Here is a 19,574-nt window from a genome sequence, read left to right on the forward strand (position 1 = left end):
AGTCATGCTGCCAGTCCCCCTCTTGTGACAAAGAAGTTGCATTTCTTTAAATTTACATCCTAGTCTGCCAAAGTGACGTGATCAAGTACACCAGACCAGCTAGAAAAGGAGCAAGGAGAAGAGGGGGATGACTGAAGGGGAAAAACACACTAACAAAGAGCAAACGTGATCCTGGAATGATGGGCTCCAGAACAAGCCATGCTTGCCAGCTCTGAACCAAAAAAACCCTTTCTGACACCAGAAAGATCAAGCACTCACATGCTGGTTGCTGCTTTACAGACAGACACTGCTCCTTGCTCTCCGCTCCCTGACACAGATGAACTTTCGACAGACACATTGAAGGATTTTAGTCCTTTCAGATTAGAATTACCTCAGAATGGATCCAAACTCTTTCTTCAGAAGTGCTGCTTATTTCCATAACTATCCCAGTTGCCAGTGATAAACTGACAATGGATAATGAATGGGAAACACGTCCTCGCTATTGTTTCAACTTCTTCCTTGAAAAATTAGAGTGGAGTAGGGCAGCACCTTGTAGGTGCTGTTTTTCTAAGTTGGCAGGAGTAAGATTTACTTATCTATAAACACTTTGGAAGCATCTTACCTTAGAAATCATATCTAGCTGCTAGGAAAAGCTGCATGTTTCTCAGACTGGGATCCTGAGTCTGGGTCAGAGGAAGAGTTTAAAGGCAGTGTTTATGTACAACCTTCAGGAAATATTACTGTTCCAAACTAACTCAGTGGTCAAGCTTGAAGGAAAGGGGAAAGTTTTTCTAGGAATATGAATCATGAAAAATATGTTTCTTCAATACACAAACAGAAAGTAGACAGATATCAAGATTTGCAGAGCTACATGGTGAGACTAGACATGATTTTTTGACTCATGCCAAAGGGATTCTAAAATTACTTTAATACCACAATTCTGTTCAAAAAGTTTGCATAGTTGTTGGATTTTGCCACACAACAAAGGACAACAGCTAGAGTCTTTTCCAGGAATTTTTTAAGGCTCCAAATTCTTGCTAGTGTTTAGAATGACTCCTTGGGGAAAGAAACCAAACAGAAAAGGGTAATAAACAACCATTAACCAGAAAAATAGAATTCCCAGCAATGTGCAGAGGGAAGTCTTCAAATAAAATGGATTCCTCATTCCTAAACGATACAAGATCATAACTCTGATACTGTTTTTATGAAAGAGAACTAAAATTGCCTTCTCCTTAGGGACTGGGCATGATCTTCCAGCTCAACTATACTGCCAACCAAGGAGCTGTATCACTCCTCTTCAGAAGCAAGAGAAAACACATTGTTACTTAGAATTGCCTGGTCTGTGGCTTCCCCCAGGCTTGGCAGATGATAATAAGTAGATTTCTTCAATCCTGAGCAGTTCAAATGGAAAAGAATGAGAAGGAAAAAACCTTCAGCCCTGCCACATGATTCAGAAGACTGGGCTGCATAATGTTTATTCCCCTCCACAACACTATCCTTTCCTTGGACCAAGAAATGAGAAAGTAAAAGACCCACAGTATCAGCATCAATCTTTTGCCAGGGAATCCTCTTGTTCAGAAGCAATCTTCAAATCTAAGAAGGATCTTCCAGGCTGAATATGTTGGCAAAAAATCTTGGTTCCACTGCTATGGGACACTGACCTCATCAAGTCCAGAGCCTCTACCTCCCATTTGGCCAAGGGAAAACAGCACAAAGTGTTTTTTCTTCCTATGACAGTCAGGATCACAACCTGTAGCTGCTTAGAAAATCACAGTATAAAGGTTCTATGTCTGACAGAAGGCTGGATTTTTGAAGAAAAATAGTGTATTTCAGTCATGAAATATCTTGGCTATCAGTGAGAATTTGCTATTGGGAGTTGAAGGATGCCAGAAAACATATGTGTCATGCATGAATCCTGATTGCTACCAAGAGCAATCCTGACAGCCCTAATACTTATTTACAGCATTCCTGTATTTAAATCTGATAGGAAAAAGGCAAAACCCTCACTCTTCAACATTATATAACATAGAAAATGTTGCAGTAAAGCAGATGGGACTCAGTTTCTTCATGCAGGAAAGCTAATTCTTTATTCACAAAGCTCATATTTATAGGAAAAATCAGAAAGCACTGTGTTAGACTTATTTGGCTAACAATACACTGACTCTCAATTTATTGGTAGGTTAATGGCCAAGGTGTACATCTGTTAAATTTCTTCCTTTTTGGTTAGTTTACATATTTTGTTCTCTGATTCTTATGGGCTAGATTTCTTGTTTATTATAGGAGCAAACAGTTCTCTTACCAGAATAGTTTGTTGTGCTAATTGCTTTTATTCTTATGATTTTTCACATGGGAAGTCACAAGCTGACTGCTAGCTTAGAGTAGCAGAGCCTAAACTATATTTTATAAGGTCTTTTTTTTATAATATCTCTACTTTCATGCAATAAAAAAATGCCAGCATCATTCAGCTATGAGCCATCATTGGAAACACAAAGTGTTTCAGTTGTTACTCATTTCCAAGAGATGCCACACCTACAATATCAAGAGGTGTGTTGATGACCCCCCATTCATTCCAACATTCCTCTATAAACAGCGACACTTTTCAGTTTGGGAAGATATATACTAAAGGCTGGCCAAATGTTCCCCAATGTCATAACAGTCCCTGCATGCAGCCCAGAAAATTTACAAGTCCAGTCACATAATACTCTTTTAAGCTTCAATTTATTCTGACACAGAAACCCCTGTTTGTAGAATAGTTAGTCAGAACATTATCTTTTAATGGATTTTTTTTTTTTTTCTGTTTAAAAGAAGTGTTTCTTGTTTAATTAAAAAAGTACCTCCTTTGGTCAGCTCTGACAGCAATTCTTCTTATGCATGCCAGAAGTATCTCTCAGCAGGAGAATCAGCATCTCAAGCAAAAAGACAAAAGCTCTCGGCATGAAATTCATTCTATCCAGTACTTACTCCCCCAGTCTCTTACACCCCTTCTTAGGATCTCACACATTCACAGCCCCTTGGTTTCTCTGCAGGGGAAGATGTGCTCAGCTTGGTAGGTGAGACATAAGAGAGAGGAAAAACCTAAAGTTTACTTTCCACAGCTCAGTCCTCTCAAAAAGTGTTGAATATTGCAGATTCTCAGGTCCCATTCGCTGTTCTTCTGTGTCTGATTAGAGGCAGATCATGTGCCCCTCTGCCCAGTTGCCAGGGCAAATGGGCTGTCTCTATTTATCAGTGTCCAGAGGAGAGGTGATCCAACACATCCCATGTTTCTTTCAAAGAACTGATGTAAGGAGACAGAGCTCATCAGCCCAAATTAGCTTTCAGCTTGCATGCAGCAAGCCATCAGCCTGAACTGATTCCTCCTCTGAGGCTCTGTCCTGCAGGAAGAACTGGAATACAGGGGAACTTGCCCTCCATGGAGCAGGACCAGGTTAAGGAACATTTGCACAAACTGAACAATCACAAGCCTATGGCCTCTGATCTGACACAATTGTGAGTGCCAAGTGTGTTGGCAGATGTTACTAAGAGGTCACACTCTATTTCTGAAATGTCATGGTGATCAAGGTAGGTTCCCAAGGACTGAAAGAAACTCACACTGATTTCCCACTTCTTTTCTTCATTTATTTTAAAAGTGTTCTAAAGTAAAGCTAAAATAAAGCTATTCTTTCATAACAGAGAATGCAGCTTTACTATGTGTTTTTATCTATATAGGCATACATACAAATATCATATACATATATCTCCCAGGGAGGATATCTTCATCTGATAGCCATTTTAAAGCATCCATTCTGTTTTTCCCTCACTTCTGTGTAAGAAAGATCCAGAAGGGCTTTGAGCCCTCCTTGAGGGCTAAGAGCACTCATTGAAATGTTGGCACTGATCAGAAACAAAGGTAAAGATCTTTCACTTTACAGAAAACAGACAAATACAAAAGTATGATACGAGACCAACACGTGCCCAGGAAACTAAGATCTTTCTGCACACTCAGCTAAAACCCATGAGCAGTGCAGTGAACACTTACTTTAGTTGGAAGGTCACCACCTGCCCCATTCCACACACAAAGCCTTAAAGTTTGGCATTGCCTGCTTTTTGTAGAAACAGTCCTAATTTCTGGTTGTTCAATGTGGCTCTTGCCCACAGGATGACAAAACATGGCCAGTTCTAGTTTGCTCTTCCTGATAGATACTTCTGTGGAGCATTTTTAAGAGTACCTCATGAGGGACAATGTATGGTCCTCTTATGGCAGTGTTGGTGTTCTACAAGGCTCAGAAATACGTTACTGTTAGAAAGTTTGTCCTAATTCTTCCTGATCCAGCTTGACTACCCAAAATAAATTATCCCCTTCCTCTTTGCAACGGCCTTGAATAATAGATAAAATGCTTTTATATTCACCTCCCACTTCTTCCTCCTCTGAGTTAAACTCCTTTTCCAGTATTTTTCATGCTTTCCTTTTAGGCAGTATTTTCTTTAGGCTCCCAACACATTGTTTTTCTGCACTCCAGACTTCATCCTTCAGTTTACAGCCTCAAAGTTGTTGCCATGACCTCCACAGCCCATAGGCACATATCTGTGGCTCCTTCACCAGGCACAAGTTTGGAAGAAGTTCTGCTTGCTTTTTTATTCTGTTTATAAAAACTGGAATCCTTCTGCAGGCTCTGGTGGCTTTGGAAATGGATAGATAGTTTTATAGATTTTCTATTCTTGCATCAGAAGTTTTTTCCCCTGTGTTTAACAGAGATCATTAGAAACACAGTGGGTTATAAATGTTAGTACCTCATGCCCTGATCACATTGCCATCCCTCCCAGAAGTTACTCTGCTGACAGACAAACACTGCACAGAGCTCAGGGAACAGACAAAACAGATGCCTATGACTGCAACACAAAAGCCCTTTTTCTCTGAACAGCAAGGGTTTGGGTTTTGGGCTTGGTTTGGTTTGTTTTCAATCCCTGTCTAAAAGGGCAATTAACTCACTGGCCCAGCTCAGTGGTCCACAACCTCAAACCAGCAGATCATAAAGGATAGTTCTCTTTAAAAGCTTCATTTTTAGGCATTTTGCTCACAAAAAGTAATGGTAGACATAAAATAGTGGAGCACAGCTACAAGCAAATTCCTTCTCCTTGCAGGAATTTTTCTCTAGACCTTTGATATTCACTGTGCCTTTTCTCATCCTGCTACATAGTTTTGGGGTTGCAGAGGCTACAGCCACAGATAATACCAATATATTGTGGAACTCCCCATCTGAAGCTGAGTAACAAAGTCCATCTCACACAAAGTCCATCAGCCCTTCAAATGATTGCTGTCCACCAAATACTTAAGACATTCTGTTCTTTACCTCAAGCCCTTTATTTAAGTATTCAAGGATTACTTTGTCCAGCTTCTCAAAAGGACAGGTACAATACTTTCACTCAACTACATAATTTCTGCATTTGTCATTGTCCTTGCCTGTTTCTCTTAGCTGTCCCTTACTCCACCTTCTTACACACCAGATTTATTTTGCTTCTTTTTTCCAATTGGCCCCCTTTTGTACTTTAAAGACAAGTTTGAAGATTATACATTTTTTAGCCTTTCTCCTCATATTCCTTTGTAAACACTTTTTTTTAGCTGTAATATCTTGATATTACAGAACTTCCATCATGTCACAGGAAAAAATTATAAAGAACTCTCCTTCCATGACCTCTACCAGGACAGCTGTGACAGAGCCCCCAGATCATCTTCATGGCATCAGGCTTAGTCATTCACTGCCTGAAGAATCCTTTCTGTATGGAGTCTAATTCCTTGTGACTTAAAGGAACATTTCTTATGTCTCATATGATATTTCTGTAAACCCTGAGGTCTTGCAGGATGCTTGGAAAGGTGCTTCAAGGTTTTTCTCATAAGTAAGAGTTTCTAGAGTTCTGAGGCTTTTGAAGCTTCAGTGATTCTAGATATGGTGCCATAAACATGCAGGTGCAGAAACATTACAGGGTGCTAAAGAAACCTGGCATAGACCAACATGAAACCATGTAATACATTTGCAGCAAAATTAATGCCACCTGGATTATATCTCCTCCCAGGAATTCCCACATGATGCTCTCAGGCACATGGTGTGTTTCTTGGTGCTGTCCTCTGCAGGGCTAGGAGTTGCACTTTGATGATCCTTGTGGGTCCCTTCCATCTCAGAATATTCTGTGATTCTGTGATATCCATTCCCTGAAGAATTACTTCCTCAGTTTTGGGGGAAGAGGAGAATGGTGAAGCAAAGAAGGGAATAGCTTAACTCTGAGTTTTGTCTCCTCAACTCATGTCTTTAGCCACTTCTGCTAACTTTGTTAGGTGGCTTCCATTCATTCTGGTTTCTCTCCAAGAATAAATAATTTGCAACTCCCTAATCTAAAGGAAAAATACTGTTTATAGAACATCCTTGCAGCATCCTGAACCTTTCTGAGGCCATGCAGACCCTACATGTGGTACTGAAAGCCTTTGAAACCCTCTGATGGTGGTTAGACACTTTCAGACACTCCCTATGATCTAGTTTGGAGCTCTGAGAAAGCCTGCCCAAGTGTGCAGGTGTTTGGACACAGCTGCTCACATTTCCTGCCCTCACACAACAGATCTTGCCTCCCTGTGTAGGAAAAGGTTAGTACACCTTTTTATAATGTATTTATACATTGCTCTAAAAAGTGGCATTATCCTTTCACCATGTGACTATTAGTGAAGAACTGAAGACAAACTGCAGAAAAATGTCAAATCCAGTTTTCTATTATCACATGGGAATAAAACCACATTTCCTGGTGTTTAAATTTCACTACATATGTATTTGTCTGAACTGAATTTATATTTACCATTCACAAAAAGCCAGTAGGAAATTGGCTGAGATGTATTTAATACTTAAGAAATATGTTTTGTTTCAGGTCAAAGTACAATCAGTTTATGAGGTGCTAAAAAAATGAGGAACAAATCCATCTCCTGTAACTTCACTAATCACATCTCAACTTCTCAAACAAATATTTGAAGACCCAGAGAAATAATATAAGACAGCCATAAAAATAGCACAGCCACACCTGGCAAGAAACACAGATCTATTTGTCACACTTTCAGCACAAGCTGAACCCAAAATGTCTCTGAAAATAGAAACTGCCCCCAAAAGAGCAGCATGTGATGCTGAGGCAGAGGGTGGAGGGTGGCATGTCAGTAACACCACCAACCATACAGCAACATTTCTGAGTGTACTCTAAGCCATGGCACACAGGCACTGAGTTGAAATTATTGCTCCTAAATAGTAACATTTTATAATTTTCCAAAAAGTTAAAAAAAAAAAAAACAAAAAACAATAAAAAAGCACCTCTACTTAAAACCACTGATTTTTGAACAAAAAGAAAAAAATCCTTAATGTTCACATTTTATTCCCATCAAAATATGATAATGAAACAGAGGGGAATGCAAATCAAAGCCTTCTTGCCATTTTTTTATTCTCCCTCCATTGAAATATGCCTTTATTTTGATTTATTCCAGTTCTGCGAATCAAGAAATCACAAAGACTCTTGATGTTGGAAGCAAAATTATGGCATAGTATACAATTCCCAATATAAGCGCATCTCCCAGAAAACTTAAATCTTATTTTCAAAAGTAATGCCCACCTGGAAACTGTTCTGACTTTAACAACAAGCCTCCAAAATATCACCAGTCTCTGAATTCATAGAATAGGGGGCGAAGTAACAATATGTACTGAAATATACTCTTCCATCCCAAAACGTAACACTTTTAAAGAAAGTGGGTTTCTTAGGAAACAGAAAATGACCTTATTGTCATTTTTGACCTGAAAAATTAGTAGTTGAGGAATTTGAATTTATTTGCACTGATTACTAAAGTAAAGCAATACTTTGATGGAATGCAAAGAGAGAATACCAGGAATCCTGAAAGTCACTGCCTCCCCTGGTTCTTAAACTGCTCCTTTGCATTTTGAAGCTCTGCTCAAAAACTTCCTGCCTCAGACTTCTGTCTGGGCCACAATACACATACTTCTCCTTCTGTAATTTTTAGGTTTGTTTTGCCAGTTTCATTTTGCTTTTGCAGAAGACACTTGTCACGAACAGCAGTTTTAGAGAGGTCTGTGATTATCCATCAAAACCATCTGACCCCCAGCCTAATATTTTTTAAAGCAATATAAAGGATAGTACAAATTTAATCTCAAAAAAAAAAAAACCTTTAGAAAACCTCTCTATTATAGGACACAAGTCTCATATGAAAGACTCTATCAGTATATTCCTTGGGTTTTGCCAGAAATATCCACCAGAGCATATCTGCTCCTAGTGGTGTTTCCTGATATTTCTACAGGAATCTGAGGGAAAAGGAGGCTAAGGTTTTTAAGCTTATCTCCTTTTCATATCCAAGATGAGGAATGATGGTTATATCTTTCCTTCTTCCATTCTGTCAAGGAACTAAGAACAGGCAATTTCAAATAGCAAACTTATACAACTTTTCAGATACCATTTCCACCCTCTTCCTTCTCTTGACTACAGGTGCAGCAACTGCTCAGAGCTCTCATTTACCCTATCACTTTGTCTTAGGTCTGGTATCAGGACAGAATAAATTTAATTGGGATTAAGTATTTATTTGGATTTTTTCCCCCTCTGACCCTTTATAGTTGCCTAGTGACTGTCCCACTTGCAGATGGGATAGAGTTAATTTTTTCTTAGTAGAATGAGAATACAGACTTAAGGATATTTGTCCTTGCTCCTTAAGAAATATAGCAATCTTCAATTAATTTCATAGACACAGACACTATTAATCAGTGTTTTCTAAAGTCAAACAACTGCAGTAGTGTGTCAAACAGTTGTTTTGTACTATTAATGTGTAAAAGCAGAATTTTGAAATAAGAGACATTGACTTTTTTCTCCTCAGTCAGAAGCCAGTGCTGTCAGTGCTGTCATTTCTCATTTCTGTGTCTTTGGAAATGTTGCATTGAACAATGCATCCATGATACAGGTGCTGTATAAGGAACAGCAGACCTGAGTGTACAATGGTAAGCAGCCACACATGACTGAACACCCCTGACAGGAATAATTACCTGTTTAACAAACTTAACTGTCTACAGCAGCATACAGGATTTTGACTAAGATAGTTGATGCAGGGAATTCATAATGAGCAGGACCAACTGTACTCACAGCAGACAATTCTATTTGGTAAACTTCCCTGATTAAGGATGTGGATAACACAGTCCTCGTTTCATTTACCACCAAAGTGTTGGAATTTAACAACTTGCTTTTAGTTGCTAAGTTCCTTCTAAAGCATTTTTGCAAGCAGGAGTTTCTGGACTGCTGTCTCATCTGCCATGAGAGTCCTAATGAAGGTGTGTTGGTCTCACAGCTCATTCTGAGATTGTTCATGTGATTAGCCAAAGAGCAGGTGCTTGATCTTTTTTTTCCTATACTCTTTCTCCAGAGCTGCTTGGTGCTGCAGGGATTCCACAGGGTGGAACCTTCCTGTCATGCTCTCCTCACTCTCACTGAGATACAGAGCACTGACAGCACAGGCAGAGCATCAACTCACAGAAAGCATGTTAGTTTCGAACCAACACAGCTAAATGCACAAGTTTTCATTTTAAAGACTCTATTCAGGGGTAAAAAAAAAAAAATAAATAAAGCCACAAAGCAGCTGCTTCACAACTGCTTCTCATTTCCCCCAATACTTAATGAAGCCAAAGTGAGGAAGAAGATGTTAGCACATCTTCACATGTTAGTGAAGGTTTCGACTACGTATCTGCCCTTCCACTGTCATCCCAATGCACACATTCTTGTTAGTCTTGTGTAACAGAGACATACCACTGTGCAAAGACCTCCACTGAAAGGGTTTTAATCATCCTGGTTTTAATTGGCATTTCTCCATGCTAAGGAAATGAATGCGTTTTCATGGCAACCCTCATCAATGTCAAATTTCACACACTCAGAAATTATATTGTAAAATGCTGAAAATACCATCCAAGACTTCTGAGAAATTCTAGCCCATAGCCAGTTACATAAAAGACTGAACAAAAGTAAACTTTTCTCAGGGGGATGTTCAACACCCACACATATTTGTCAAACTCTGGCTTTCAGAGTAAAAAAAAAGTCTTATCTAGTAGGAAAAAATGTGGTGGCAAGCAACAATAAATTATTCCCTATCTCCTTGCAATCTTTTACAGATCCATTATTGAAAAGGTTTTAGATATTACTCTAAAGATAGATACACTTCCAAGTGGCATTTCAATAAGTTAACAAAATATTCTGCTTTAATTTGCATCTATAACAGAACAAATAAATTTAATAGTGTTTTTAGTACATCTGAGGATACAATTAACCCAGAATGCTTAGCACTCATGTGACCTACAGATGAAGAGAGTGGATTTGAAAAGCAGCCAGAAAAAGAACATGAACCTCTAAGGCAGTGACATGCCCCCTCTGTGATCTGGAGAATAAAAGCTGTGATCCTACAGGACAGATGTTAAAATGAAAACCAGTATCGCTGTGATTCCTGAGTCTTGTCCTCTTAACCTGGCTGACATGTTCAATCAGTTCTGTCACAGCAGGAAAACTTTCTAGGATAGTCTCCTCTTGTAGGCCTCCCACTGCTCCTCCCAAGCAGAGCCAGAAGTGCTTTGAACTGCCACTGCCTTTTCCTCTCTCTGGCAGCTCCCTCCAGTTGCCTATGGTATTACAATCGGGATGGATTTTTATAGAGGTTTTTTGGGGGGGGGTTTGTTTGTTGGTCCATTTTTAAACTTGTCTCATGGCTGCAGAACAACCATGCTTCTTGGTACAAGCAAATCATATTTTCAAGTATTTCCCCGACATTGTGAGAACTACCAGTGCATATTACAAAAATCTGATCTTTTCAAAGCATCTCCTGGGTTCAAGAGCTTAAGGTTAACTGCCACTAAAACTAAATGCACTAATACAACGCTGGTGTCAGCAGCTATAAGAAGTGGAGCCGATGGCCTGAGTACACTTTTGTCCCTCCCTCTGGCATGTCCTGACAACAGCATCTACACTGACAAGTGAGGAAGAAAGCTGGGTCTATCACTGATGCTTTCGTCACAAGGATAGCAAGAAATACATTGCCTGTGAATTTCAGGAAGTATTTCTGTTCTTGGTCAGATGGGGTTCATACTTCCTCTACAGACTCCTCAATATACAGAAATACCTCCCTCATCCTAGGGCTTCAAAGTACCTGGGGATCACAGGGCAGCTGTTTAATGACCATCACTAAGTTATTTCCCTCAGTAAGTAAAAATCTATAGGTACAGTCTTGTTTTCTTGTTTGTTTTTTTGGGTTTGTTTTTTTTTTTTTTTAAGCAGAATTTTCATCATCCTGGAGGAAACAGGGTAAGGAACTATCCCACAATAATCAGGAGGAGAACAATACATCTATGCTAACTTCCAAAGAGGAAAACCCACAGGAATAACATTTGCAAGCATCAGATGAATTGATTTATACACTGATATAGTCTATAAGCAACAATTTTTAAACTGTGTTCATTTTTCCACTTCTTCAGCTACCACTAAGCAATTAGTAGAACTCATTAACTAAGTGACATTTTACAAATTAATTATTTACTCCTGTAAACTAGAAATGTGTAGTAAATAAATCTTGAGTTAAATGGGATCAGGAAACATTCAGTGTTTAATCTCTATTCACGGTTTTAAAAACAGAAGTGTTGAAAAAATTATCTTCTGTTCCAGCCTAGCTTTTACTCTGTAAGTCATTTTTTTCCATGAAATTGTTCAAGGGACTGAAGAAAAGGCAATGTGCATATGAAGAAAGACTGAAGTTCCCTCTGTGGATTTCCATTACTGCAGACATCTTTATATTTAAGGATACTCAGAAATAATCCCTTATCTTACTGGAGCAAGAGTGTAGTAAGTGAAAAACATCAGGAGTCTCTACTGTATTCATTGCAATTCAGCAATCTGACTTCTGATACACCTGGGCTGGGTGACACCTTTGATGTAGACAGCTCTGTGTCACAGTAGATTCTGAATTAAAGGCAATCTTTAATATTAAAAGTTCTGTCCCCATTAATCTGACTCTGGCTGTCATTGCACCACATGGTTGCATTCTCCAGGCAGTCTCATAGCCAGGGTGATGGCTTTTCAGTAAGGCAGCTGTACTTACTGCAGCTGAAGAATAATGAAAATGTAATTCTGTGGTTTAGTTAGAGGAGGGAAATGTTAACTTTAGATCAGTAAGAAAGCTTTGGTATAGTACCAAGATTCTTTACATTGTGTGGTTATTATGACCTTGGGTTTAAATAATTAAAACCAACTTTTTTTTTTTTTTTAATTACTCCATTATATGCTATCCTCTTATCCAAGGCATAGGCATGTTCCAGTCACTCTAGCACTTTAACAGAATTTTTCTCACAACTTACTATCTTTATATCTTGACAAACATGCTATACACGTATGTCTCTGTGTTAGACAGGGAAAGAAATGTGGTAACAGCTCAAAATACAACCTATGCAGTGGGATCCACACTGGCCATGTATATCAAGTATTATTTCTGCTGAAATTCACTATGTCAGTGAATCCAAACACGAAATTCTTCTACTTTTGTCTTGGAACCTTATGTATTTCTTCTGAAGCAGCACACAATTTGAGTGACTATCAAAAAACTGTTACTTTGAACCTCCCTATTCTGCTACTGAACCTGGCAAAATCCTATCACAAAAATGAAATTAAAGTGCAGCTGAGTTCATGCTTCCAGAAACAGTAGAATTTCCTAATACTAAGAACTTTTTCAAAACCATCATGAAATTGTACTTAACAGTGTAGGCACTTTCCCTGTCCAGAGGGAAGAAATACAACTCCAGGAGTCCAAAGTTATTTAGTAAACAAAACTAGTTTTTTGGGGGGCAAGCTGATGTTTCAAGGCACAGGTCACAAGAGCATTTGCACCTGAGCAAGGACAATTTACTATCAAAACTGGAAATGAATTGGTGCTAATTTCCTTTGTTAGCTTCAAGTCTTGGATCCTGAGAGTCAGTAATAACTACCAGTGACTTATGACATGAGGGATAATAAGGATACTATTTGGCTTTCTGTAGAAGGACTCAGTGGGAGAGAAACAGATCTTCAAATCTTCTATTGAGAAGTTTCTAACCACAGAACTGACCTCTCTTTACATTATTTTTCCCTCCTGCTATTTTTACTTGAATCTTTGAATGATATCAAAAGGTTGTTATGAGTTGCTGAATCGGTCCTCAGTTAAGTATCAAACTCTTGATAGAGAGAAAAAGAAGTTAATTTTCCCTCCTTATAATGCTCATATCTTTAAAGCCATTGTAGCGGGTACATCTCAGTTATTGCAATTTATTCATGACCTTCCCAGTGCATGTCTGTAGTGCTTTTCCCAAAAACTATCAACATTTTTGGGCATCACAGTCAGCGTTTCTGATTTTGCTTTTGATTTTTTACATACTCTCTATCTCATTTATCACTGTAAAAAAAAACAGGAAGAAAAAGTTATTTTGAGTGGAATTTCTGGAAGTCTCTGGGAAATCTAATAAGAGAAATTTCCTTTTATTTAGGAAAAAAATGTTATAAAAATGCAATGGAGAAACTGGTTCAGTGCCCTTTTTCTACTTAGAAAGCTAATGTTTTATTATTTTGAAATCAAAAAAGATAATTTTACTTCTTTTTTCCCCCCTCATTTTTCATTATAAATTTTTCACTGCTATGTGTCTAGTCCTATATGTTTCACTGTACAGACAGTCTTTCCAGGATAAGCAAATGATTTCAGAAACCTGGCAGATTTTAAATGTTACAAAATTGTATTTAAATGAAAGGGACTTCAGTGGACTTTTTATTAATTGGTATCTAGTCAGGTTGTGTGGTGAAGACAAATTATCTTCAAACTCCAAACATCGAATTGTAACCAACTCCTGAAGAGAGCACGGGTTTTCACACATGCTGAGTATCAGGAGAATATTACCTGTCTTAAACCATGGTAGGAATGGACTTTTAATGTAATTTGTCACTTTTCTAGTCAGACAGCAATAATAAAGTAGAATTACACCAACCACAAGAGTACGTAAATGGCCCTTTTGTTTACAAGTTAAGCAATTAATACTGCTTTTGCTACATACTTTTAGATATTTATTGCTAGTTAAGTCATTATTCTATTACTCAATATTTAGACAGGATTTTAAAAATGTCATTTCAGATAGAGACAAAGTGGGTTTCTGTCATAAGTAATTTAAGTATTAAAGTTACGATGATTTTTCCTGTTTTGAAGCATAGAAAAGTTTAGGTTACAAGACAACAAATTCAGAAAACTCCACAGCTTTATCAGCATAACCATCCCTTCAAAAAAAATTTTTACAATAGAATACTGTCCTAGTTTCAGCCAAGACAAGTAGACAATATTGAAAAATATAAGAGGAATACTCCATTTAGAATGATTTCTACTATTTTTGAGGAAGCAGATGGGGATTGCTGTTTGAGACAAGTAAAAGCACAAGACCTTGCTATGTTATCATAGTAATCTCCTACATGATTCACAGACTCTGACTCTGTAAAACCTCATCACTCCAGATTTGCATTGCACAAAATAGTTATCTGTTAATGCAGCATTTCACCAATTTTTGGCAAAGAAGCTTACAACCACCTGAATTCCCCTAACAAAGGATGGAGCAGCACATGCCATGAAGTATGGAAGGGATGGCAGAATTCACCTCATCTCAGGAACAGGCTTGTTGGTTACTCAGCTCAAATGAAAAGCCAAATGTTATGTATATTAGTACATGGAATTATTTCTGTATTTTAAGTAATACAAGATAAAATTGTTCCCATATTCCCCAGATTGAAGCAGGGCATTTTATTTTTCACCAAAACCTCCAGCTTGGCAAGTTTCATGGTTTTATGTTACAAAGGTAGCAAGAAATAAACATTCAGTAGATTCCTAGTACAAAAAAGAGCCCTTGGATCCCATTGTCTTTGAGAGCTTTTTCTAGCTATCTCAAAGGTGTATATTATGATCTACTGTGAGCCACAACATTGCTGTGACAGAAGCACAAGCACGCCTTTGCATATTACTTATTTACTCAATAGCAAGACAAGATTAATTTTCATTTCAATAGAACTGTTTTCCATCAGCACTGGGAGTCCACAATGAGGACACAGAGTTTCCCATGCAGGCTTAGCCCTACTTCCATGCTAGTTCCTCTCCTAAGCAATCATACTGATTTTTACAGCTCCCAAAGACACACTTAGAATTTCTAATGACGCACCAAGAGAGACAAAGAGCATGCCTCCAGCTAACCATTGCTACTGCAATTCCAAGAAAGGAAAAGATCCACTGTCATATTTGAAATCCAGAAAAGCAGGTTACCAAGGACCCTCCTCCCCCTAACACCCACAGCTCCAGCTGATCTCCCAGCTGATCTCAGTGATGAATCAGACCACTCAGATGTGCAGGTGAACGTCAGAGCTTACGCATTTGGGCCTGCAGTGCTGAGAAGCTCCAGGAGCTGCTTTGCCCTGCATCATCTCATCTCACTACTGTGTCATTCAGAGATTCTCAAATTCTCACCTGCTTTTTACCTGCCAGCCACTGCTCAATGGCCAGATCTCACTGTGAGTTGCCATTTGTACCATCTCCAGCCTCCATCAGACAAGCCCAGTTCCCTCTACAGGGTCTCTCCTCTTTTCATCCAATTTCTAAACATGATGCTCTTGATAACCCACTTTGGACAGGTTGTCTTAAAATACACACCAACTGACTTAGAACATTGTGACCTATGGTGCACAGCTGAATGGCATCAATAATGACTTTTCTTTCCCTAAATGGGTGTGAGACAGAAAAAGCAATGATGACACAGCTTAAGGCTACAATGCTGAGAACCTTTCAGATTATTCTTTTAAGCTGTACATCAGCAGAAAAGGACTTGAGGCCTGAAGCAACATATTCATTGACAGATAATATTTCAGTATTCTATTGATTTAGCAACATGATCCACAGTTCTATTAAGTTAGACTATGAAAGGTTACGTGCTGTGAATGGGTTCCAAGACTTTCAGGAAGTACAGAGTCCTAGAGATGGTCATACAGTAGTACCAAACACAAGTAAAATTGGAAGCCTTACCTAAAAAGAATAAAATGCATCAGAAGGTAGATGCACTGTCTCATACACCAGCGTTGTCCTATGATAGCAGCAGCACCTGTGGATTGCTACAAGCTGTATGCAATGGGAAGCAAAAAGGCCACCAGTCCATACAGTGAATATGGTGTATGCTTTATTCTATTTACAGTACATTTGTTATAAATATAATACATATTTTGAAAATCTTTAGTAGATTTTTTTTAAACAGATCAGTTGTTATAGTTACATAATAAAGTAAGTGACAATTTAAATGACAATCTCATGGTTGTGAAATAGTGCATTCTGTTTTGAGATGAATGAGAAAATACTCAAACTGGTTCAAATTTATTTTTACACATCCTCGGTGGACTTTTATGTAAACCTTGAAAAGTCACCAGTTTCCATAAATATGAAACCAAAATCAAACTAAAAAACTGACAATCAGAAATGGATTTGAGAGACCTTACTGAACTTCACAGTAAGGTTGGGATTTACCATGACTAATGGCTTCAGAGAGGAAAAAGCCAATGAGGTTTTCTTCCTGAATCATATCCTAATACAGCCACAAATATTAAACACACCATGCTGGAAGTTGTAACAGCAGTCAAGCTGCATTTTTGACAGGGCATTGGACATACAAGTATGTTCAGATCTGCAGTTAGAGTATTTTATGTTATGAGTATCTTAATTACCAGAGAAGAAATACATTATAAAAGGATAAAGGTATTTTCAGTCCAACGTGCATTGCATCGAGAAACAAACTGACAAGTCATCTGAATATTTTGCTATTTTCTTTTCTACACGATCTTTAGTAACAAGTTAGATGTCTGAGGTGCTATTTCAAAAAAACTGCAGCAAAATGTCAACCAGCAATGTAAGAAAAGAATCCCATTTATTTTGTCTTTTAGTGCTTTTTTTTTCAGGAAGTGGTCAGATATTATTGATAATAATCAGTGCAGGCATGGAGTTCTGCTGACTTGTTTCAAACAAAGTAACTTGGTCCACAAGCTTGGCAAATACTCTGGGGGTTCCAAGGTTATAGACACCTGTATGAACGAAGCAAGCTTTGAGCTGCAAGCTATAGACCTCCTCGCCTTTAAGTTGAAGCTTGTATTGTGTTTGTCCAAGCCATGTAAAAGATCCATGTATTTCTAGTGCTTCAGAGCTGAAAAAAAAAAGGATATAAATGTTAACTCTCTGCACTTGAAGCATACATTACCAATTTAGAGGACTCCCTCCAACTTCAAGTATTCCCAAGATTTCAGAATGCACTGTGTCCCCCTCACCAGGCCCTTACAAAGACTGATACTTCCTAAAAACTTTTCAGAATTCAGGAGTAGGGAACTTATGTTACTATGCTGGCTCTCCTTGGATGAATGCCCACTGGCATTTGTCTTTGATGCTGGTGAGTCTTTTTGACTGCTTGTCTACAATCACTACCCTTAAATCACTGCCTTCCCCAAATGCATACTGCTTTCTTTGTTCTGTGGACCCTCCTTACCTTTAAGAGTAGGTTTTCTAGCAAGACAAAGCTAGACTTTGCAAGGATTAGCAGTTGCCATCATAGCTACAGACAGTACTCCACTTAACATTTTATTGAGATACTGTAATACAACTTCAAGGAAAAAAAAAAAAAAATCACCTGTGTCTGTCTTCTCTTTTACTACATTCCTATCCTCTCACACCTGCTCCCCCAAATACATGTAGACTCAGAGTACCTGGGGTACCCTTGGGTAAATTTAGGGATGCTTATGTCCATCCATCAGCTCAATTTAACTCTGGGTCTTGCCAAATATTTTTTAATGTTCTCAGCCTCACTTAAAAATCCTTAGAGTGGCTCTCCCCTTGGCTCAGATGAATCATTACAAACCTTTAATGTGTTTCTTTGGTTCCTAATGTACTGTACACAGGACATTAATTATACATAGATGCATAATGAAGAACTCAGTGTATTCTCAGCTTTCTACATAACTTGCACATAACACTAACACTAAATGTAGTTGCAAGATTCAAATTGTCACAGTTTAAGGAATTCCTGTTTCAGGCATTCTTGGACCTGTCCCATGAACTAGAGTTAAATCAGACTGCATGTCACACAGGAATAATTAACATGGACATACACTGCTTTAGAGACATTGCACTAATACATTAGAAGAGAGTGTATGGGGGCTTTCTTTTTAAGCAGTTTCAAGGTACATGAGGAGTACACTATCTTTCCAAAGACATGTCTCACAATGTAACACAACAAGACCATCTTGTGAAAAAACAGATCAGTGAATGGCTTTCCAACTGTACCTGAAAAGTAAGCCACACTTAAATCTTCTGTCTTCCATTTCTGAACCTGTGCATTAGGCTTTGGGCTTTTAATATCTTGTCAACAGACTGTTGACAAGAAGCCACTGGTCCCCCATGAGACTAAGCCCCCACAATGTCTTCACAATCTTTCTCCCTTCCCTGGTGGCAAACAGACCAGGTAGCATTATATCTAAGAGGGCAGAAGGGGAGCTGTCACCTGCAATGCTCATGAGTAGAAATTGCCTTGTTTAAACAGAAGTGGCAGAATTACAGTGGTATAGATATCATGGTACTGAATTCTCCATCCCACAAAAATTCTTTAGTAAAACTTAGAAGTAATTCATGAACACTTCCTCAAGGCTAGTATTTTCCCACATACTACTACAGTACTAAGCAAAAAGGCAGTCATAAGAATCAGCTCCTAAACCTAGAGGAAATCTTTAAAATATCCAAGGTTCTCCAAAATTTTACACTAAGCCAAACTGCGAGAGGAAGTTGCTGTCTACAAATTACTCTATTTTTTTAAAAATGAAAACCTAAAAACTTATAAACCAATAAAGGTTGGTGAAGCTCCTATTTCACTAGTGGAAAAGCATTTCCCTTTCTCTAGAAAAGATCTGCCAAGTTTTAACTATTTAAGAGTCGCAATTAAAGGCCCTGTCTTAGCAGAGAGTGAAGACTCACAGTTAACTGCAAGAGCCCTTTATCAACTTCCATTCTTTCAAAGAAGCCACTCTTGAAAAAATCCTATTCTAGACATTCAATATAGTTAAAATATTGCAAGACTCCCCAAGCTAGGAAGAGTTCTTAAAATATATTGGTTTATTAACATTTGCACACTACCTTGTTGGTTTATGCCGCAAATCAATCATCACATCTACAACAGCCTGGGAACAATTGGAAAGTAGGAGAGTGACAGGTACCAGACAGAGGCTGCAAAGAGAAACAGTTCCACATTAAAGAAAAAAAGAATCTTATTTTGGATAGTCTTAATTATACTCTAAAATAGTTAAAATTATTTCCAGTAACACGGAATTTATATGTAGTTGTCAATTATGCCAGAGTCAAGACAGTATAGATAGAAATATAATCACTTACACTGACTAGAGCTACTTATAATAAAAGTTGTCAATTAAGGCAAACAGCATTGGCTCATTTGGGCCAAATGAAGTTATCACCTCCCTTCATCCAGCTGAGAAAGGAGAGA

The 19,574-nt window shown here is 38.3% G+C and overlaps 1 protein-coding gene across 4 annotated transcripts in view; it reads right to left on the bottom strand.

The window, feature by feature from the left end:
- Positions 1 to 16,204: 16,204 nt before the first annotated feature.
- TRAPPC8 (trafficking protein particle complex subunit 8) overlaps positions 16,205 to 19,574 on the bottom strand; it is a 51,611-nt gene continuing 48,241 nt past the window's right edge. For all 4 annotated transcript variants that reach the window (XM_053979000.1, XM_053979011.1, XM_053979006.1 and 1 more), the window contains 2 exons: positions 19,211 to 19,300; positions 16,205 to 17,237 (listed from right to left, as the gene is read on the bottom strand). In XM_053979000.1, coding sequence (XP_053834975.1) covers positions 17,003 to 17,237; positions 19,211 to 19,300 — 325 coding nt within the window. In that variant the 3' untranslated portion in view covers positions 16,205 to 17,002. The remainder of the gene's footprint in view (positions 17,238 to 19,210; positions 19,301 to 19,574) is intronic.

This window comes from Vidua macroura, chromosome 1 (genome assembly GCF_024509145.1).
Source record: "Vidua macroura isolate BioBank_ID:100142 chromosome 1, ASM2450914v1, whole genome shotgun sequence".
NCBI classification, from domain to species: domain Eukaryota; kingdom Metazoa; phylum Chordata; class Aves; order Passeriformes; family Viduidae; genus Vidua; species Vidua macroura.